This window comes from Myodes glareolus, chromosome 18 (assembly GCF_982192425.1).
Source record: "Myodes glareolus chromosome 18, mMyoGla1.1, whole genome shotgun sequence".
In the NCBI taxonomy this organism is placed as follows: domain Eukaryota; kingdom Metazoa; phylum Chordata; class Mammalia; order Rodentia; family Cricetidae; genus Myodes; species Myodes glareolus.
In genome coordinates this window covers 32,664,455-32,687,816 of record NC_142043.1, presented here as the reverse complement: position 1 = coordinate 32,687,816, position 23,362 = coordinate 32,664,455, and the positions used below count along the sequence as shown (strand labels likewise).

At 44.9% G+C, this 23,362-nt stretch overlaps 1 protein-coding gene across 22 annotated transcripts in view; it reads right to left on the bottom strand.

The window, feature by feature from the left end:
• Nucleotides 1-23,362, bottom strand: part of Dst (dystonin) — a 408,649-nt gene that overhangs the window by 59,007 nt on the left and 326,280 nt on the right. For all 22 annotated transcript variants that reach the window (XM_048430395.3, XM_048430401.3, XM_048430399.3 and 19 more), the window contains 5 exons: nucleotides 20,150-21,621; nucleotides 6,792-6,953; nucleotides 5,378-5,548; nucleotides 1,894-2,060; nucleotides 83-242 (listed from right to left, as the gene is read on the bottom strand). In XM_048430395.3, the coding sequence (XP_048286352.3) occupies nucleotides 83-242; nucleotides 1,894-2,060; nucleotides 5,378-5,548; nucleotides 6,792-6,953; nucleotides 20,150-21,621 (2,132 nt within the window). The remainder of the gene's footprint in view (nucleotides 1-82; nucleotides 243-1,893; nucleotides 2,061-5,377; nucleotides 5,549-6,791; nucleotides 6,954-20,149; nucleotides 21,622-23,362) is intronic.

Sequence of the window (23,362 nt, the reverse complement as noted above, 5' to 3'; positions counted from 1 at the left end):
TAAAATAACAAATGTATGTCACAAAAACCATGAAGTAATAAAATGATGATAACGTGGGCCTCGCCGACACACGGCATCTTACTTTGTGCTGTGCAATCTGCTCCTCCAGCTTCGGTGCCTGGGTTCCTATGGGCTCAGAGTTTGCCAGTCTCTTTTCTATGGCCGTGAGCCACTCGTTCAGCGGTTCCAAGGCCTCGTGAAACTCCTGCGCTACCACCGAGATGCCTTCCAGCTGGCGGTTCCTACACATTTGCCGAGACACAGGTCAGTTAGGGATAGAGAATGGGTAACATCGCCAGCGGGTGTTTTCAGCCACGCTCCTTCCACTCTATTCTGAATGTGGCTTTAAAGACATCAACTAAGGCTAAGTCTTAAAATGCAGACATTTAAAGGACAGGTTAAAATAGCTCTAAATAAACGAGATTAAACAAGACATACAGCACGTAAACATGAACCTTCCCTGAGAATATGCACGTCAATTCTAACCACTCTTAAAGGCAGCGGCAGTAAGGACAATGACAAGAGGCGCTACTGAGGACATAGGGCATGCCTGGCCTTGCTGTAAGCAAGGATGTGATTTCAATGGAAGCGGCAGCGGCTGAAGTTATTTATAACAAGATGGTCAGAAGTGGACTTTCAAACTTGAAGAACTGTGACTGCTACTAGAAAAATACAGCATCAAGTGCCTCTGTCGAAAGCAATCGTTAACACTTTGTGGACTTAAATGTCAAAAATAGGAGAGCTCCTCGGATTAATTTACAAGGTGAAGGGCTTTCAGAAACACAGGGCCGCAGAGCATCCAAGAACTCCTTCTGTTTCTACTGCTGTTTTCCCCGCCGGCCGGGCTGCCAGGCCTCTGCTGAGCTCTGGCTGCTGTCCTATCTTCCTAACACACTGACTTTTTCAGAAATAATATTATCTGGGAAATGAATTTCCCATGAAGCTGAGAGGAATTACAGAAATTGGCAGCAGGGACAAAATATAATTTCCATGTCTTTTTTTTTTTTGGTTTGTTTGGAGACAGGATCTCACTCTATAGCCTTGGCTGGCCTGAGATGCCGTGTAGATCCAGGTGGCCTATAACTCACAGATACCCACCTGCCTCTGCCTTCAGAGTGCTGGGATTGAAGGTGTGTGTGTCACCATACCTGGCTCCATGGCATTACATCACCAATAAGCCCCCTCCCTCTTCATCCCAGTTCTGAAGAGGCAGAATTCACGCAGTACAGCTATTTTACTGTCCACCCAATCACTCCACGTGACTCCTCATTTATGCAATTATTATTCGTGGTCAGTGTGGAGCAAAGCAGCCGCACTGCAGGAAAGAGGTGCTGTATTGGTTGTGACTCTGAAATCAAAGGGTTGTGAGCAAGAGCCCAGAAGAGCCGCGCTCTGAGAGCCGCGTTCTGCTCTACTGTCTTCAAGGAGGGAGTGGCCCATCCACTGCTTCCTTCTTAACTCCTCCCTTAAACATGGCCATCACTCCCCGCCTCCAAACACCTTCCGGTTACATGCTTCCTGCATCCCATGCATTTTAAAGCATGACACTTGTCATCATTTTCAGTGGCCATAGGTCTATTGGTCTGCACCTATCTGGGGGCAGAGGTGACCCAGCTCCCACAGAACCCAGCATGAGCCTGTGCCTGACTCATGGTAGGTAGAGAAGGGCTGTGCAATACACAAATGAACGCATTACCCGCAAGGGAAATGCTTTCATAATAAGCAGGGATGTAGCTGGTGGCCACACGGCAGCAGAAGGATGAGGGGTCAGGCACCGCAACCCCTGTACACATGATGGATATGCAAATGTAGAGAACACGGACTTAAAGGAAATGCTGCCCCAACCCAAGCCCTGAGTGCACTGCGGCTGCTCCACAGGGAAATCTGCAGTACCTTGCTTCAGCTCTGCTAAGCAGGGCCTCCCATCTGCTGTCCAAGAGGCTCAGCTGCCTTGACAGCTTCACTTTGTCTGCGGGCTCTGCAGAAGCAGCGATTTTCTCTCCTTCTCGTTTGATCACCTCCACAGTGGACTTCCGGTCTTCCAGCAGTCTCTGCAGAAGCTTCAGACAGAATGTTCAACATCTTAAGAGGCAGATATCAAGTATTTATATCTTATGTATGATATAGATAGATAGATAGACAGACAGACAGACAGACAGACAGATAGAATGGACATATATGAAAAAATATGAGAAGTAGGATTTTAAAAATAATCCATTTGGGGCCAGTGAGATGGTTCAGCAGGTCACGGTGGCGTGCCACCAAGCCTGATGACCTGAGTTTGATCCCCGGGACCCACGTGGTGGAAGAGGAGCACCAACTCCTACAAGTTGTCCTCTGACCTCCACATGCAGGCTGTGGCACATGTAGGCCAAATAAATAAATAAATAAATGTCATAAAAACACTTCTGAAAAGGAAGAGAAAAGCATTTGTTGGAATGGCTGCTGCAATGCCAGGCACTGAGGTGTGGCTTTCACCAGAGACAGCTCTCAGTGCTAGGGTCCCTGTGATCTTCACAGAGGATAAGCAGACTGAACCACGGGAAAAGTATAACGTCCTTCTTACTTTAATAAAACAGGAATACTCTAAGCACCCCAAAGTTTTCAACTCTACCAAAATACAAGATTTCCATAAATCATGAGTGTTTTCAAATCGCCTCCCAACATGAAACAATGCACTACAGGCAAGCAGGCTACAATCAGAAAAGCCGGCAAGTCGGAAGGCTGTATGGGAGGCTCGTGGCCCTCCAAGGGGCAGAAGCAGCATTTCAAACCCCACATGAGGATAAAAACTTAAGCAGGGCTCTCAAACACCCAAAAAGAAGGGAGTGTGGGGTGCACTGGGAACTCGAGAGCTGCCAAAAGGATTAAGGTTTCAAGACTTAGCAGTTAAAAGGAAATTCAATTTAAATCTAATTGAAGGCCAGACTCAGGGTCACCCTGCCCTAGCTAATCAAAACAAATCATTCCTGAACAACTGTGTGTATAAGCAGTGGGCTCAGGCAATGAGGCGCAGGAGCTCAACCAGACAGGCCTCTGCTTCCTTACTCTGATCCCGAGAGACAGCTAAGGGGCAGAAATTTAACAGTTACCCTGAAGTAACACGCTAGAAGACTACTGTGAGACCGAGACCACCAAGAAGGGCATTAAGGGGAAAGCCCACTTCCAAAGGGAAAGGATCACAGATGTTCTTGACACAGTTCAGGCCATGGGGTAAACAATAATGAAACACATGGTTTAGGTAGCAAGGAGAACTATTTGGATACTTAAAAAAAATTACATTTATTGTGTGTGTGTGCGTGTGTTGTGATGACAACTTGTGAGAGTAAGTTCTCTGGTGCCTCCATGAGGACTTCAGACTGTCAGACTTGGTGGCAAGCCCTTTCCCTGGGTGCTGAGCCAACTTGCCAGCCCAAGTGGGTTACTTTTGGTGAACTGAAATAACAAAACCTTTGGTAATTAAAAAGACAAAGTCAACAAGTGGATTTTACTAACCAAGCATTATTAATCAGCCCTAGGAGAATAACTTAAATTAAGTAAGGGTAGCAGTATATCATTAAAAACCACACATATACAATGGGTTTCCAATATGTTTTATTACTTGCTCTCCTGTTTCGTTGGCTGGTACCAGAGCCTGAACTAGCACCTCATGTATCCCGGGCCACTGCACTATGATTACATCATATCCCCAAGCTGCTTGTTCATATTTAGTCTCTAGACAGGTTCTCACTGAGCTGCTCACCGATCTGCGGGCCGAAAACCTGTGACCCTCCTACCTCTACCTGCCACGTGGCTGGGACTATAGGCCTAGGTCATAAGGCCTGGCTTTATTTCTCATATAACTCCCTAATTGGCTAAGTTTTCAGAGGATTTTTAGAGAGCTGATATGGAATGCAGAACAAAGGGAAGCAGCCAATCTAAAAGTTTTTTAAAAAGTTTAATCTAGCTAATAGTGTATGTATTTATGGGTTATAAAGCAATGTTTTAACACGTGTGTACACTGTAGAATGATTTAATAATAAAACTAATTAACAAAGCTTATTTATATTTATTTAAATTTAAAAATCTATATTTATATTTAAAAATCTTAATTTTGAAATATACAATAGCCCAGTGGTAAGGCACTTTCCTAGCATGGCTTAAGTCCTAGATTCAATTCCAAGCAACACACATACACACACACACACACACACACACACACACAAAGAGAGAGAGAGAGAGAAAATGCATTATATTATTATTATGCTGCTAACTAAATTAAACAAGGGCTAGAAAGATAAATTAGAACTTGATTATAGGGGTTGGGGAGATGGCTCAGGAAGCACACAAACTTGCTCTGCAAGCTTGAAGACCAGAGTTTGAATCCCCAAGACCCACATAAAAAGCCAGACAGGACTGCATACGCCTGCAATCTTAACATTCCCCAGTGAGTAGGTGCAGACAGACAGATTCAAAGAACCCCATGCCAGCCAGGCTGAGCCCCTGTCTAGAGGAAACCAGGTGAGGAGAGGGGAACACCTGATGTCCTGCTCCGCACCTCCATTCAAGCATACTTCACACATACTCACACACAGTTTGGATTATACTTTTTACATGCAACGAAAGGATAAATTCAATTTCAAATAATTAATCTAATCCCCATTTAAAAAATCATTCATGAGAAACCTTACTAATATACCATGTGCCATGTCTTTTTCTGTGTGTCATTTCAAATCACAGCTGCTAAATCACTGGAAATGTCATTAAACGCTTCACATCTAGTTGCTACATGATGGTGAGCCCATCTGTGTGTGCTGTCTCGAGCGGCTCTCTGTCCGTCAGCATCAGAGCACATTCCCAGCAGGTGCGAACCGAGGATTCGCACCGTCAGCACTCGAGAACCCGCCAGTATTTAATCTACAGAAGGACAACTCGTATGGGTAAATCTTATGTGTTAGAGAGTGACGATTTCTTCTGTCCCAGTGCCACCTGGTCAGTGAAGGGTTTCTTGGCTGTTCCATTTAAAGCTACTCCCAACACCCCTCTACTGCAGCACTTGCCCTGACCCCTGCCTCTGTCACTTCCAGAGTCTCCCCCCTCCAATCCTTGCTCTGAAATACTCTAGGTTACATACTGACTTTGTTTACTGGCTTTCCTAGTCTGTCTTTCCCATTAGTCTTTATGTTCAACAGGGACTCTTGGTTGTTTCCATGCAGGGCTGTATTTCTCACAGCCAGAACAATGCCTTGACCAGAGAAGGTGGCAGTAGGTAGGTGCTGGTTGAGCAAGTGGCAAGAAACCGTTACTATGACATCGGGTTAGGAAAAGTGAGAAGGTACACTTTGATTGCCCTTTTAAACATTAAATATGAAAGCAAACGATAATATCATGAAGTTACCTTTTGCTCTTGTATCTGGGCTTTCACCACTTTGAATTCAGCCGATGGAGGCTTCTGATTGGCCACAAGGTCCTCGGTGTCTGCCATCCAGCTGAGCAGGGACTCCAGGGCGTCCTGGAACCTCCCACAGTGGAGCAGGGCCTCCTGCAGCTGGGCTGCGCGCTGAGCCACCTGCAAAGTCCCAGTTGTTTCAACTTATTTACTTGCTTCATTAAAAAAAAAAAAAAAAGATGGAAGGAATCTGCCCAGTAGACACTACTTCTCACAACTGTTTCTTAACTCGGTCATGTACTTTCCCTCCCTCTCTGCACGTGTATATGCGTGTTGAAGGCCAGAGACCAACTTTGTGTCTTCTCTTACTTTCCACCCTAATTTCTGAGACAGTGTCTCGGCAAACCAACTGCTTGCCATTTAGGCCAGATAGGTCAGGATTCCACCTGTCTCCACTGTCTCTATCCTTCAGGGCTGGGGTCAAAGGTCAATGTCACCTGCTTTTAGGTGGGTGCTGAGGTTCCTAACTCAGGCAGGTACTTTACCTACTGTCTCCCAGACCTTTCCTTTGTTGTGTGCATGTGTGTGCCTATGTGTGCACACGCGCTCTGTGGTGCATCCCCCTCTGTTCATAACAAGATGCCATTCTTGGACTATGCCACTGTAGCCATGGCAAGCAGAGCAAAACAACAGTGGCAGTCAGGTCTGTGAGAACGGTAATGGAGCCGCTGACACTCCCTAGGGAGGTCTGGAGTGTCTACTCTGGGATCCCTATTACTCCATCCATCCCTCTGTGGCAAGTGATCTTGGGTGCCGCTAAACTGTACAGAATTGAAAGGTTAATGCCATCCATGATGGGGTGGGTCTTTGTGGTGACTTAGCTATTGGGGGGGGGGTCACACATGCTCTAGTAAGTAACTTCTCACTTGTACCCTGTTTAAAAAAACTCAATAAACTCATTGGTCTCAAAAAGTTGAACTTCAGCGAAATCCCACTTCGGTCTGTTGTTAGTGCCCATCTGAGTGAATGGATGTCCATGTGGATCTCCCCAAGAGAAGTTAACACAGCAAGGAGCCTGTATCCCTTACATCTGTGAGTCACCAGGGCAAAGTAGCTACCACGGCATGAGAGGTTTGCATGCTCTTTTAACACAGGGCCATCCACCATGACTGTCTACAGTCATACCGGGTGGGTCTGCAGCCACGTCTCTGCCAAAGTAGAGAAAATGGCAGGGCAAGTCCTGTCTCAACCCACGAACTTCGTTCATCTGTGTCCCCTATCTACTGTTATGGGCCATTTTGTGCACAGCAATATGAAAAGGGCAAGCGTGCTTGGGCACGAGCAGCTACCAGGACCAATGACTACTAGTCGTGGAAGAGGACAGTGAACAACCACTAAGGCGCTCAAGGGACCATGCGATTACCTTCTTATTGAGCGTTTTCCACCGTGCATTGACATCATCCAGGTCATGCTCCAAACCTTGGGTGCAGGTGTTTGCAGCTGCGCTCTGGATGAGGCCTTGCCCTAACCAGTTCACATCTTGCTGCTTCGCCTGCAAGGCTTCAATTTCTTCTTTCTGGAACACCTGCAGGTTGGGAGACCCATATTGTAAGAACTGTATTATCGAACAACCGCCAAATGTGTAAAGACTATGTGTAGAAGCCAGCTACTGTCACAGAAGTGAAGCGAGCCACTGTTACTGAGATATCATTTACTATTACTTTGTGAGTACGAAATATAAATCTGAGGCACTTACCAATATACCTTATATACATTTAATAAGATCACTTACAAAACCAAGGTAAGTATAGTGGAATTTTCTATCATCACAATTTAACTCTTTGACCCCCCCCCCCCCCCCCGCCACACACACAAAAATGCTTAGGAGCAAAGGATGAGATGCCCCTTTCGAGTCCAGGAATTCTCATTGGGGACTCATAAGGCTTGGTGCAATATAGCTGGCTGACAACTGAAGCTTGGGACTCAACTTACAAGTGGAAACTCGCTGGCAAGACAACAAAGTAGGTCAAGAGGCCAAGTGCATGCGTACCCAAAGGGCCAAAAGACAAGGGCAGCAAGTGGAAAAGGACACAGGGCACATGAGGAGTCCCACAACCACAACAGTGGAAGGTGCAGCCCCAGAGGAACGCCCAAGGGGACACGGTAAGAACCATATGCACAGGGTGTTTCATAGCAGCCAATGGCAGAGAGGAGGGTCGACCTAGAACAGTAACTGGCCCTAAGAGAAAGAGCCTCTGGCCTTGAATATCAAGTGTGCAGAGGAAAATCACACCCCATGGCTACTATAAAATAGTCCTCTCCTGAACATTACAAACACCTCCATCAAAAGAAGGGGTCCTGGAATTTTAATCATAAAACACAAAAGAAAAACTCAATTCACCAACTAACTTCAGGGCACAAGTTCTGGTGTAGAAACAAGAACCATGTGGAGAAACCAGGACAACATGTCTCTCCCCAAGACCGCCCATCCATATGGAATGGTTTCCAAGGGAAACAACCTGGAAGAAGTCACAGTCAGAGAATTTAAAAGAACAGTTAAACTATGTTCGGACAACTCAAAGAGGATATGAATATACCCCAAAAGTACAAAAATAAAGATCTGAACAACAAAAAAGTTTTCAAAACACAAAAAATAGAATCTAATAGAGACACAGGATTGCTGCAGAAAATTCAAATTGAAATGACGCTAGGAAAATAACCAACCAAACAAACCTAAAATCAATGGGTCAAATTAAAAAATCCTAGGGGAAAGCCTTATCCATGAGATGGAACACATGGAAGATAGAGCAGGAGTTCCTGAGGACAAGGTGGAGGGATTAATCATTCACTAAAAGTCAATGACTGAACATGAGAAAGCCTGGGACAGCACGGAAAGACCAAACCTTCTAATGATAGTATAGACCGAGGAGAGAGCCCTACAGCAAAGACTGTCAAGGCAGGCGTGACCCCAGGGATGGACCCCTGCACACATGGCCCCTCACCCCTGGATCCGGACCCACACATCAGCTGTGGTTTCTCTTGGCTCACCACTACCCATGAACCTGCTGTCAACACTTTCCTAGGACCCTCTCCCCTACTGTCCGCCCTATGCAACACGTGGTCCCCCAGCTGCTTTTGGCTTATAAAGAATGTACTACATGAGATTAACATACAAATTCACAGAAACAGAACTTACTAACAGTTCTATACCCTGGGCCTGCTAGGTTAATAGCAGTAGTACTATTATGCCTAGTAGTAATATGTACTCAATAGTTATTTGTTGAATTGGTATCAACACAGAAAAGATACAGCTATCTTGGGTGGATGCTATCACCCTCCTTCCAGTTAACAATGAAGGTAGCACACTAATTTTTCCCCCACAGGCTAATATAAATATTTATAATGTTCGGCTTGGAGAACGTTATGAGAAAAAAAAATCAATTATTTTTAACTCGCTGATGAAATTTTTACATAGATAATAAGGCAGACTAAGATTTGGGATTCTGAGTCATTATACTGAAGGAAACCATAATAATAATTAATGGCTGGATAAATTGAACATATGGAAACGTAGTAAAGGCAGATATGTTAAAAGAGCACTTCAGGAGAAAATTATAGGTAAAGTGTGAAAAATAACTGCGAAGGATGTAGAGGCCCAGGAGACCACTCCCCAGGCCGTGGCCCAGTGCTAAGCATTCAGGGTTCCTCTATGGTAACTGTAAGAACAAATACACTGGGAATAGCAAACAAACGAGCCATTGTTTCCTCTGTACGTCCCTGGTAACAAAAAGTTCAAGCTGCTTCTCCCACTGAAAATGCATACAGACTTTTCCATGCTGGCTAAGGATGTCTATGTCAAGTAGCAACTCTAAGAAATTAGCTGCATGTAACGGAGACAGCACAAGAGCCCCAGTCACCGCAGAGACAACCTCAGACATTCTTCTGTGTTTCAGGAAGGTGTAACTTGCTAAGTATGTCAGCAGTAAACTGCAAGAGGGTAGTGACGAAAGACTTTATTTTCGGCACTGTGTGTGACTCTGTTTCTTTTCTATGGAACAATCTAAATTGCCACTTCTAGGAGCTAAGTAAGGGGATGGTTCAACGGTTTACAAAAAAATATGGGCAGGGTCAAGAAAACTACTGCACTCTTGTAAGTTACATAATGTTTCAGAGAAAAACTTCTCTCTTAGTTCTCAGCGCAAAAGCCTTACTAATACTAAGTTCTAGTAAACTGTCTGCAACCCTGATCTAGGTTAAATGAAGGGTTTGTATCAGAGCAGATCTACACTGTTTGTGGTCATTTTCCAAAATTCTTAAAAAATGACTGCACCAATAGCTATATTATAAAAAAATTTTACACATCAGTTATAAAATCTTATAGGGAAAAGGTATTTTGCTAAACCTTTAAATTAGCAGAGCATCTGCGGCAGGCTCAAGGAAAGGTGTGGACGGTGGAGCCCAGACAAGCAGTTTAGATTCCTTATCTCTGAGTGGTAACAAATCCCTATAAAGACCTGGCCCCCACCCCGTACACTCATAGCACACAAACACAGAGAGCCTTAAAATAAAATGAAGCTGACTCCGAGGCAAAGGCTACCAGAGGCACTCGGGGGAAGCACCAAAATAGGCAACTTGAATCTGAGTGGGAAGAAAAAAAATGACAGGCTTGACAGATAACCTCCACTTATCACAGGCTGCACCCTTTACTTTCTTTGCTGGTCTGCAGCTGCAAAGGAGTTAGGGTCAACAATGCCTGCAAGAACACAATAGCTTCTCTCCTCTCCCGCATAGGGTGCCGGTAAGCTGGCCGGGTGGCATGCTTTGCAGACCATAACAATATAATACTGCGTTGGTACCTTTATGACTAAGCCTGTTTGATGCTTAATAGACTCAAAACAACTGCCCTTAAATGGCACTGTTTCAGGCCATGATTTGTGCAAAAACCTAGCATTAACCTAAATTAACAGTGGGGGAATTCTGAATGAGCTGCAACAGCCACTGTCTGCATCGCCACAGGCCCCCGAACATCTGGGAATAATCATTCCCCAACAATCCCTAATTAATTTGTTACACCAACGGATTTATCAATTGCTGGCATCTGGCAGGGCGCTAATCAAAGTCCTCAAATGAATGACTGCGTTTGGTCATTATTAAAATCATTCTTGACCACGCTGAGACAGAACCACAGGCAGCTGCCACTGCGGTTTTCCAATCCCATTAATTACCTGGAAGCCATTGCAGACTGTGTCCAATGTTCCTGCCTGGACCCCCGTTTTCCTGGGCCCTGTTTTCTTTTTTACTGGTATGAACTGGAGGGAGCATTTCTTCTGGGTCACCTCGATCTCCTGGGCAGAAAAGGGGGCCCCTATGTTACCCTTAGATGCCCTGTTGCATTCTGCTGACTCATATTGTGTCAACAGTATCACATTTTCTAGCAAACCTGTGCTAGCAAAGTCTACATGTGGCTCTCCCAGGTCTGTGGGAGAGAGTTCTAAACCGCCAAGGGGTTCCTTCATACGTTCCCTACTATGCGTCGTGATCTGGGACTCCCCTTGTCTGAAAGTCGTCTCCTTTTCTTCAGAGTTGGAAACACACTTGTTTCCTCCATCTCTTGGTACAAGCAACGTGTGGCACTTTGTGCTCTCTCTCAACTGGCTCTGCACACACCCGTGTTCACCACGGAGTACTCCCTGACCACTCACACATGTGTTCCCCTCGAGTGGCGAGACGCCCTGCCGAATCACCTGGAAGCTGTCACCAGGGTGGGCACTCCTGCACGAAAGCAGCGGGATTTTCTGCTCACTGACGGAATCAGCAGAGTACAGTGGCCTGTAAGGCTCTGATATGTGAATATCTTCAGCAGAAGACAGGCTTCTTGTCTGTGGCTGGTCCCCACTTCCAGGGCCCTGCTTCTCTTCTTTCTCTGCCGGGGGACTGTATAAGCCAGAGTCATCCTCTTCTGAGGTCTGAGAGTTAGTACCCCATTTGCACTTGCTGGCCTTGGTAACAGCATCTGACACTTCAGTAGGCTCAACAAAAGAACTTTCACTTTTGTTTGCATAATCCATAAAATTGGCTGGAACAAACATCCGCCATGACCGCCTGTGCTCTCTCTTTTCTGCCTGAGACTTGGGTTTGGGTAGACCTGTACTTCGAATGACATCACTATTTAGTTTGAGGGCATCGAAGATCATCTTTTCATCTAGTCTGTTAGTTTCCCGACCCCGCAGCTCAAATATACTGGAAGAGGAAAGGGCACCATTGGAGCACAGAGAACTACTGTCCAGTGTCCTGTGACTGTAGGGTAAAGTCCGCTCTGTAAAATGCCTAGAAGACAGGCTACCTTTGGAACCTGAGTCTATCTGTTCGTTTAGTCTAACTGTGTCATAGATCGACCGCTGTGGGACATAGCAGTCTTCAATATTCAAATCCTCCTCTTCTTCACCCTTCCCTACACATGGAGGATTCTGGCGTAAACAGTCTGGTCTGCTGAGTGGCTTCCCCATTTTGTAGACAGTTAAAACAAATATTGCAGCTTTTGACACCAAATAGAAGAAATACAGTAAAACATTTCCCAAGAAGGTCGACTTGTGCATAGAGCCGTGGTGCATCCAGCACGAAGGCATAAATAACAAGGCATAGTGTCTGAGGTGCTGACGGTCATCACGAGTGCATCCGCGTAAATGAAGCTACAGTCTTTTACCTGGGTCTCAGACGTAAAGTGCAACAAGCCTGAGCGTTCAGCTCCTGCCACCTCCTGCAACTTGATGCAAGCTCCCTTCCCCTCACTCACTCCCAAGCTGACGAAAACAAGCACACAGCTAACGGTGGCTTAAACACTAAGAACATTCCACTCTGAGTTCATTTCGCATTTTGGTCTAATTTTGCGTGAGGTTTCCAGATTAAAATTTCCAAACGAGCAAGCATTTTAACAGGCTGAAGGTTAACTTCGGCAGAGCTCTGGTTGACTGTAATCCACTTAAAGATGGCTTGCAAAACTCCATGTCCTTTACAGATAAACTTCAGAAATGCAGACAAACACAAGAGCCATGTATTGTTCAGATCGGAAGGCACAGAACAGATTGTCGGAGAAAAATAAGTTAAGTTTGATGTTGTAAAAAAGTTAAATTTTTCTTTTAAATGGAAGGGGGAGCCGTATATAAATAAATTCAACCCAAAAGGCAGTTTTTCTTCCCATATTAAGCTTCTTTGAGGTTATCCAGAATTACCCGAAAGAAAAAAGGGGAGGGCAGTAAAATCCAGCCCTCAAAAAGCATGTCCGAACTTCTCTTTAAAAAAATTTCCCCCAAGATTCTTATCTGGTCTTTCTGAAGAAGGCTTTTTCCACCTGAGGCGGCGGCAGCAGGAGCTCCCGGCTTCCTCCAAGGCACAGGCAGTTCCCATCCAGCTGAAGCCCCAGCCGCTGTCCTCCGCCAGGGCAGACTGTGGCCGCTCCCGCCGGGGCTCGGGCTGCGAAAGGGCAGCCGGGCCTCGCAGCACACCCAGCCCCGGCGGCATCGATCTGAGCCGGTCCTGGGCGCGAGTCCCAGACGCCCGCTCGGCTCCCCGCTACGCCCTCCCGTGACTTAACTTCGCAGTCATCCTGCCCACTCGGCTTCTTCCCCAGCCCAGAGCGGTTTCAGGGGGAGGAATCTTGAGGCCTAGAGGCTGTAAAGCAACAGCTTGGTGACATCAGCGCGGAGCAGGCCGGTTCTGCAGCTGGGAGAGGGCAGCCGGGTTCAGAGATCCCGAAACCCCTCCCTGCTTCAGATCCCGGAGGGATCCCAGGGGCAGGGGTAGAACCTGACACCAGCGAAGCAGGGCAGTCATTCCCACCGCTGGCTCATTCTACTGCTAAATGAAAGTGTGTGTGGGGGGGGGGGGGGGGGGCGGGCGGAATGGGTGGGGGTGGCCAGGTCCCTGTCCTTCAGCTGAAACCACTCTTCACAGTGATGAATCAGTTACTTGACCAACACTGCCACTTTGAAAGTGGAGTGTTTTATCATTCCTCTCTAAAGACCAAGTTCAAAACTGACTGTTCTCCACAGTAAGGGCCCCAGCACTGCTGACAAGAATATCTGTAGTTATTAATACCCACACAGACCTCTTGAGATTAACTCAAGTTCCAGGCAAACGATGAACATAGGTTATTTAATAAAAATCACATCTCCAGGTTTTTATCAGTTCAGCAAATGTTCTTACAAAATTACTGTCCAGCAAGCCAAACCTTAGCCTTTTCGGCGGAAATGACAAGAATTAGTTAATAAACTTGATCCATTCTTGTATGAAATAAAACACACTGCCAGAAAAATACCTAGCTACAAAGGCAGGAAGACAAAATGGTGCTGACCCTGAATGAAGAAAGCAGTTGTGGTATTTCTCTGGTAGTTTTATAAAAATGTTCTGTACCTTAAGTTCCCCCAAATTGTTTTATACACATCTAAGTTAAATTAAAATGTCTTCACACTCAGCAGTTACTAGCTGCAGCTCAGTACGTGGTCATCACTAAGTTGAAAAGTGCATTTATGCTGACTTTCACACAGAAAAAGCAGGTGTAGAATACCCGCCAACACCCCAACATGGAGGTCCATTTTCATGGCACAGAACTGAAATGTTTCAACGAGTCCGCGAGTCTGTGACGTCCAAGCACAGAGAAAAGAAAAATGTGTCCACAACCACCATGGGGAAGCCTTGGACTGATTCCGAGGCTGGGAGGGCATAGAAATCAAGGGTCGCGTTCTCAAACTCTCACCGCCTTAGACACATACAATGCTTTCTACCCAAAGAAGTAGTGATAATTTCCATGGAATTGGGACACTGTAAGGTCCTTAGTAACTTTTCATAAAGAATGGCCTTAACTCAGCCCACCTTAGACTGAGTCATTAACACAATATTATCCCAGTCCTGAGAGAGGCCGAGCGACACAGAAACTGAGGTTTGAGATAGGCAGTGCATTGTAAGACCTTCATGGATAATTCATCACCAAATCCAAGCTCTAGGCAAGCACTGGGGAAATGACGCCACATCAGCACTGTCCTTCCCCATCTCACAGCGTAATGGGAAATAAAGACAATAAAATGGACCTAGCACCGTTTGGAAGCAGGAAGCACCTCGGGAAAAATGTGCACTGGCTGATTATGTGTAACCGTGAATTCTTATCATCTTAGTGATTGCAGCTTATTGTATTCTGGTTCAAGTAAATTACTGTATTATTTGTACTATACTAAGATGTCTAGCAGTAATTCACACGTATGTGTTACATGAGATCTCACAGAAAGCTACAGCTAGATTAACATAAAGGTCAAAAACTGACTGGTCTTTCACCTTATATCTGTCCCATGTAGCTACTTCAAGAGTGACAGTCCCCACTGCTGGTGAAATCTGGACACAGTATGCTGTGCTACACACTAATCATGGACCGTTAGAGCGCTTACATTTTCCGGAAAGGGCTTTTCTAAGCAGTTGACACCGCTAGCTCTCACACACAACCACAGTGCTGTCTTCAAGCTGCACCCACGTTCTGTCTAGAGATGAGCCAGCTGAACCCCATCTACTCAGGCATGCCTAACATCAGTGCTAACAGAACAGCACCCTGCTGCGGCTTCCTACTTCTCAAGTGAAATCCTTTTAAAGGAGAGTTCGTGCAAGTAATCTTATTACCAAGTGCCACAAATTACTTTATGGAAGTCATTAAAGGCTAATTCTATAAACTTGAAACATGGAAATTTTAGACCTGAGAGATTCAAGACATGTTTACTACACCATTAAGTGGAAAATACATAAACACAAACTATATTATCTATAAAAGTTGACAAAATTCTCGCTTGGCCCAGCCCAACCGTTGCTGAAATCTGGGTAAGAAACCAAATGAGAAAGAGGGGTTTTGTGCTGCGTGTACGAAACATGCATGAAGAGCAAGGGTTCTTAGTGCCCTTTCTAACGCAGGCGAGCCGTTCGCTGAAGAAAGCTGGGAGTGCCCTACAGTCTCTAGACCAAAGCCACTACACAAGTGACGGCAGAGCATGGGCACAGTGACCGTTTATCTGAGTGGGAAGTAATTCACGGTTAGCGGGGAGAAGCACAGAAGGCGCATGTTTAAAAGCACTGATTGTCTGGTGTCTCGGTCTCTCCAACAAGCACTCGAGATCCCTCCGTAACAACTGCGGTCCTAGCAGCGCACATCTGTCCCACCTCCGGGAGCGAGGCTTCGAGGTGGCTGAAAAGATTCTGCACAGAAGGCAGTGGTCTTATTAATTAAAATAGATACACAAAAATGTCTAAAAGCTCATGCTTTTAGAGGCTGCCAAGCAAGTGCACACATTCATAACCCCATTCAACTTCCTTCAGAGAACAGAGCCAAACAAAATCTGAAAAAACTTTTGTATCAAAATGGGGATAAAAGAAACAATGTAATCTTGCCCTTAAGATGATTACAGATGGGTGTGTGTGAGAGAGAGAAAGAGAGAGAGAGAGAGAGACAGAGAGAGAGAGAAAGAGAGAGAGAATGAGATACAGCATGCACGTAGAGGTCAGAGGTCATCTTGTGGGCGTTGGTTCTTCTCTTTCAGGGCATTGGACCTTGGTGGCAAAGGCCTTTACCAGTGCAGCCATCTTGTCGACCCTCCAGCTCCCACTGACAGTCCTTCCAGATTTGTAGTGTGTGAAGTTTCTTACGTGATGGAGGAGAGACGGCAGCCATGTGTTAGGCCCACTTAGGGTGGATCAGAACATGGAGTACTCAACAACACTTCATTAGCTTAGGTGTGGAGGTGTGATCTCTACTCGGGGACTAGGGGCCTCTGCCTCGCCCACCAGATGTAGTATTACTCCTATAGGGTACTTTGATGGGGTAAAGAGTGTGACCTTCCTATAAGTCTATAAACTCTAGGTAGCTTCCATGGTGAAAATATTTCAGCTTTATAAACACTGAAGGGAGGCACACAGCCTGCCGGCTAGCAGTCTATGACAGAAATCAGTCCACTAAGACACGCCCCGCACCCAGAACCTCTCCTAAACCAGAGTTATTGAATTCCCCCTGTACTCAACACAGATGGATAAATTATTCATCTTTGCTCTTTACTAACAGCGTGAATATTACTATTAAAACTCTTCCTGAAAATTCTAATTTTACTTTTAAAAATATGGCGACATCACAGTAGGTGTTTGGGGATCATTTAACCAATATTTTAAGAAATTTGTGTGCAAACTTCCTGGTATCTCTAGTGCCATGATATTTTGCATTTTATTTATTCAATATTCAAATACAGCCTGGGTTAGATAATGCCTACACCTGGACCAGATTAAAGTTATTATAGTGTAATTATGTGTTCTGGTCTATGTCTCTGATTTCAACTTGAATTAGAAATTCTCCGTTCTATGAAATGTTATTTCCATTGAAAACAGAATTGCCAGTTCATACTGACTTGTACCAGAGACACTTGTGTGGAAAAAATGAATCACAGAGGAGGCAGCAAGAGTAGCCAGAATGAACAGGAAGCAGGGTCTAAGTGTTTTTTGTTTGATACCATTCTGCCACGGTATAGAGAGGTAAGGGTCCAGACTTAGCTAAGCTGGGACACTATCTATCAACACTGCTATCAACACTGTAGTTTCTTTGTTCTTCACTGAGATCAGTGTGACATCAACAGTTCAGTGCAGTGATACCAACTATGATGAGGAAAGGATCTGGTAGACTGCTAATGACATTACGGAACCACTTATGTAACTGTTTGATAAAGAAAAGTATGAACACTGGGCAGGGGTGGTGCATGCCTTTAATCCCAGCACCCGGGAGGCAGATGCAGGCGGACTTCCACCTCTGTGAGTTCAAGGCCAGCCTGGTCTACCTGATGAATTCCATGACAGCCAGGTAGACACAGGGAGACCTTATCTCAAACAAGCAAACAAACAAAAGAGCGAGCATCGACAGGACTTAGCACATCTTTCATTTGAAAATACACCCAAGTTAGGGCTCTGCAAGCAGGACCTCGGAGCACCAAAGCAGCCTTCTTCCTTCCTCCAGGAGACACGGACACGGACTCTGGTGTTCAGTCCCCAGAGTGAGGACACTCTGCAGCACAACTGAATTGCAGGAGTAGAGAAGCAGAGAAGGAAAACGATACACAGAAGGAAAAGCAACAGCAGAAAAAGGACCTCATTCTTTAAACTTTAACCCAATGACTAGGAAAACCTAAGGCCCAAGAAATCAAATATACAGTTTAAGAACCGGCACTAACTAAAGAGGCATCAGTCTTCTGTCAAATTTATTTTGGAATTTTCTTTTGTGATAGTGAATCAGAAGGTCTGATTTAGAATAACAAATTTTTAGTCAGTGAAACTGAATTGATTTTTTTACCATAAATAAATTTTGTCTTTTTAAGGAAATGAAGTAAAAATAAATAGCAATTTCTTCAGTTCTAATCTGGAGGAAGGGGGTAGGGAAATCTGTACTTAAGTCTACATCACATGGGGTGAATGCTGGGCTCTGTACTGGCGAGTCATGTGGAAATTAGTGACCACTAAGTTTCAGTCCTGCTCTCAAGCAGTTCACTGTGTACTGAGAAAAACCACCACAGGACTTTATCCATGACATTAGGGTGAAGGAAAGCTACTTGGTGGATTAATGTCAAATGGGATTATATCTGAAAGCTCATAACAGAAATAGGCCCAGTCCTTCAGTACTCTTTGGTTTCATTCTTAGAAATTATGACTGGCTTTTCGCGCAATGCAAATTACTCCACTTGATTTGTTTTTAAATTTTCAAAAAATATACTGAAAAATAATTCCACAAAAGACTAAGGCCCAACAGAAACTGACTTAAGATCTGCATTATCAGCAAGTTCTTGTGCCATTTTAACAATGAAAGAGAAAACACTAAAGTGAAGGGCTGTCTGGTCCTGCCTCACCACAGAAGCACTGAGCTCCTGGCACACAGCTTCACAGAACACTGTTCTTAGGTGGGTGTTCCTGAAGTCCTGGACCAGAGTGAAGGGCAACAGCCGCTTGTTACTCAAGTCCATGATATGACCGATAGGAAAACTTTCCAGAGGAAACATCAGGTCCAAAACACGAAGAACGCAGCACATAAGGCATGGTATCCCTATGTGATATTATCACCTGTATGACCCTGTGCACAGGCCTGTATACTAATTAGGGATGAACAGCGTCTCCTTAGAATGGCTGATACTACAAAGTATCTGACTGAACCCAAGGTACAGGCCTGCTACTTGCTGTCATTATTTTTTTAGGGTGCACACAAACAAATGACATCAATGTTTGCGTCTCTTTAGTCCCTAGAATCCTAGAGTTTCAAGCCCTGAACGGACTGTGTGCCCAAGGCATGCAATAAACTGTGGACTATTACTGAAACTATTACTAAACTGAGAATGCTGGGAGGAAGTAGGGTGGGGTCAGAGAGTCACCAGCAGATGCAGAGAGAAACAGGATGAGTATGCCATACTGAGAAAAGGTACCAAGCTTCGTGACAAATAGATAAGAAGTTTGGGCTTTAAATGTAAGAGTTAGCTAGTAGCAAGCCTGAGCTATTGGCCTCAGTGTGTTTATTTGGGAGCTGCTGGCAGGACAAAAACTTCCACCAACAATAAACAGCAGGCAGTGGTTATAGATATTCGAAGTTATCTTCATGGTTCACTCATTTAAGCTCCACTACTAAAGGCAGGCAAAGGAAACAGGGTATCAGATGTAACAACAAGAAAGTTTGGAAGTCCATTTAATTTCTGTTTTTTATTTCCCCATGGGAAGCATCTGAACCTGAGCACCAAACAAGAGGTCTCTCATAGGCTCTACACTGGGAGCCCAGTCTATAGCTTTACATATCTTGGTTTTGTTTGCTCTTTCTTTATCCTCTATGTGTTAATGATGCAAAATCCCTCTACTAGTCTTTGCTAGAAAGTAAAACACATCTCAGAAACAGAGCAGGACCCATGACAACTCCAGCAGGTCTGTGGCACACACAGAGCACATACTCGATAGTTTGTTGAGGGTACCTGACATGCTCGCTTCCAGGAATGAACCTCTCTTTGTATACGCAATTATTTGCTTCGGCTTTCACTATTACAAGTGGCCCCGAATCCAAAAAGATTGAAACAACCAGGTTTTATATATATATATATATATATATATATATATATATATATATATATATATATATATATATAGTGCTCCATTTATTAAGCATCTTTGAGGTTATCAAGTGCCAGACATGACTTGGTCCTATCAAAAACAATTTTCTTCGAACTGCATCAGACATGAGCTGAAGATCTGTTATACAACTGGGACTTACAACATGAAAAATCACACTGCCTTTAAAAAAACATAAACCTCTACCAGAAAAGAAAAGTTCAGAGAAGAAATTAAGATGGATGAGAAGACTCATTTAAAAAGAGAAAGAATGGAAAAAGACTACCACTGTAAACTATAATTTATCACTGAAGAAAATGCTGGGAGACAAACATATGAAGCCCAGTTCAAAACACGGCTCTGGTCACTACAGACGTCAGCTACAAACAGCAACAGAAATGACTCCGCTGAGGTCAGGTTGAGGCCTGCCAGGAACATCCTCAAGAACTCTTTGACTCATCCAGGCCTTTGAACTGCCCTGCAATATCTGACTATTATAACCATATGTACTCATTCCGAATTCTATACCATATGCCAGTCATTCAAGAATGACAACGAGCCCCAGAAAATTGCCTTTCCATATTAATTAGAATCTTCATTTAATAATAAAAACATTTGGAAAAAATATATAGACTTCCCTACCTTAAATACGTCAAGCTGCTGGTTAATTGTCTCCGTTTCTGTCCCCACGGGCCCTTGCGATTCTTCGTGGTCCTCAGCCTTCTGGAGCAGAGTTGAGAACTCTTCCAGTTTGCGGTAGAACTCTTCCAGCCGCTCAGTCGCACCTTCCACCTGCTCCTCTCTGGCTTTCGCTCGGTCTAGCAACTTGTTGCACTGTTTGCTCAAGGCTTCTAAGTCCCTTTTGATTCCAACAAGGTCAGGAGAGGTTTCTTCTGTGGCTAGCATCATCTTGCAGGTCTTATTTGCGTTGTCGTTGCTGGCTATGAGGGCTTCCAGCTTCTTCAGGAAGGCCTGTATAGACGCCTTCTGCTTTTGGAGCGTTTCTGCATCTCTGCCCACTGGAGCCATGCTATCCAGCTCATCATCAAACTCTGTGAACTGAGAAAACATCTCTCGGATGGTGTTCTGGAAGTGTCCGATACCCTGCAGCTTGGTTTCGAGGAAAGAACACTTTTCATCCACTTGCTGGCTCAGGTTTTTATGCTCTTCAGCTAAGGCTTCTGCTTGCAACAAAATGTCGGAGGTTCCCTTTGGTTCTGTGGCTTCCATCACCAGGTCCTGGGCGAGCCTTTTTGCCAAGTCTACCTGATGCTTCAGGGTCTGCAGTGACTTCTGCTGAGCCTGTAGCATGGTCAGGTGCTTGTTACTGTGTGCCTGGGGTCCTAGGGAGTGATGGACATCCAGTTGTTCTTTTGCCCCTAGGAGCTGCCTTTCAGCTTCTTTGGAGACTTCCTGGAAGTCTTTAAACTTCTGGGCCATGTTCTCTAGGGAGACTTTCTTACTTTGAAGCTGTTCGGTGACCCTGTCTACCTTCTGGATCAATGCCTTATTTTCATTCGTAACCACCTCTTTATCCACCTCACAGACACTGAGTAGGCTATTGGCTGCGTTGTTCAGTAATTCCACCATTCCGAAGTGGTGGTCCATTTCCTTCTGCAGGGACTTCAGCTCGGCAATGGAATTCTCCGTCTCACTGGGATCCAAGCAGAACTTCACTCTGTCCAGACTCTGCTGACATCTGTCTACCCACGGCTGCAGAGTTTCCACCTGCTCTCTGTACTTGAGGGCTTTCTCCAGCGCGTCTTTCAGTTTCTCTTCCCTTTCGCTCACCTGCTTTCGGAATCGGTCCCAGTCGGTTTTCATCGTGTTGAGCTGTAACTGTAAGGCTGCCTTCTCCGCCCCCTGTGTTTTTAATAACAGGTTTTCACCTTCTGCAATGGTTTTCTCGTAAATGTTAGACTGCTCGGTGGAAGTTTTGCTGAATTCTTTCTGAGCTTTAAGCAATGACTCCAAGACATTGAATCTGGCTGATATGGGGGGAGAGTTTCTTTGTTCCTCCTTCTTGGTGTCCAGCCAAGCCTGAAAATCCTTAGACATTTGCTGAAACTGGTGAGAGCTCGCACAGGCTGACTGAAGGTGCTGAACATGATTCTCTAAAGGGAAAGCACAAATGTACCGTTTTACATGAAGATCTTAGCACTATCTCTAAAAAGCCAACAGAAACCTCCAAGTGATGGCTCACAGTTATCCCAGAGCAAACTTGTAGCACTGACTTGAGGAACTGGAAGTAAACTCAAGCTACTGAGAGAGAGGGAAAAAAAAAGAGAGACAAATATAACAGGCAGCAGCTCGGGCAAGAAAGCAGCTATTAGGCAAAACAAAAAGACACGAGAACAGGTAAGAATGAAGGTATAAGGTGTGGGCATGACATACTGGGCTTGTTCCCAGAATGCCTTCTCCATGCCAGAATGACAAGCTGACAATGGCACAGTTCTGGATTGTCTTAACCACTCTCTTCTTTCTTAAAATTTTATTTAAAACACCCCTTTCCCCATAAATATATTTGGATTATACTTCCCCTTTCCCTAACTCCTTCCAGATCCTCCCCACATACCCACACAATTTCAAGTTCTTCTTACTCTCTCTAAAATAATAATAGTAATAATAATCAAAACAAACAAAACACAAAAAAAAGAAATTCAGGAAGACCAAAGAAAACCCTACACACACATGCACATGCAGACATACACATGCACACGCAGACACACACGCATGCACATGCAGACATACACATGCACACGCACACATGCACATGCAGACATATACATGCACACGCAGACACACACACATGCACACGCAGACACACATGCACACACAGACACACACATGCACACGCAGACACACGCAGACACACACGCATGCACACGCAGACACACACACGCAGACATACACATGCACACGCAGACACACACATGCACACGCAGACATACACATGCACACGCAGACACACACGCATGCACATGCAGACATACACATGCACACGCAGACACACACACATGCACAGAAATCCATGGAATCTGTTTTTTGTAGACCAACTACATCTGGGCGTGTGTCCTGCACTGGAATGTGACTGATTTACCCAGTGACACTCCACAGTAAAAACTGTATCAGTTTCTTGGTTAGTTGAGGACTGTGTGTCCACTTCCCCTCCTCAGTGCTGGAATTTTGTCTGGTTTGAACCTGTGCAAGCCTTGTATGTGCTGTCAATAACCCTTTTCATATCAAATACAAGCCCCCACCCCATTTCTCCGACTTTTCCATATTCTCGGGGCTTAAATTATTTGCCAGGTAATTCCAGTTCTGAGATGAAGCTCAGGACCCCCACACACGCAGGTCCTGGATACTATCCTATGCTGTCTCTGTGGAAAAGAAGCCTGAAATGGCTACTCTAATCAACATGAACACTGAACCAATTAAAAAACAGATCAGATACGGCTAGAGGCAAGGCCTAGAAGTTTGTGGAACAGAACAGACCAGTGAAGCATGTCCTTCTTTGGCAGGACCCTTCAGGCACGCCGTTGCACCTAGTTTGTCACAGAACTATTGCTACAGGGCAGTGAGGAAAACAGAGACACCCACACATTTCTCTAGAAAAGCTCTCTGTGACAGCTGCATACACAGTAATAACAGATGAGAAAAGACACAACGCCTTTCAAACAACTATTCATCTGCTTTTCTGCTGAAGTAAGACAACGTAACACAGAAAAAGGTGTCTATGTATTTAGAAGGTCAACTTGGACTACCCAGAGTTAAAGCATCAGCAGCGTCTGGAATGTGTGCAGAACATCTCTGATCTGTGCAGAACTTCCTCAGAACTTTTTCTGTCCACCTGTG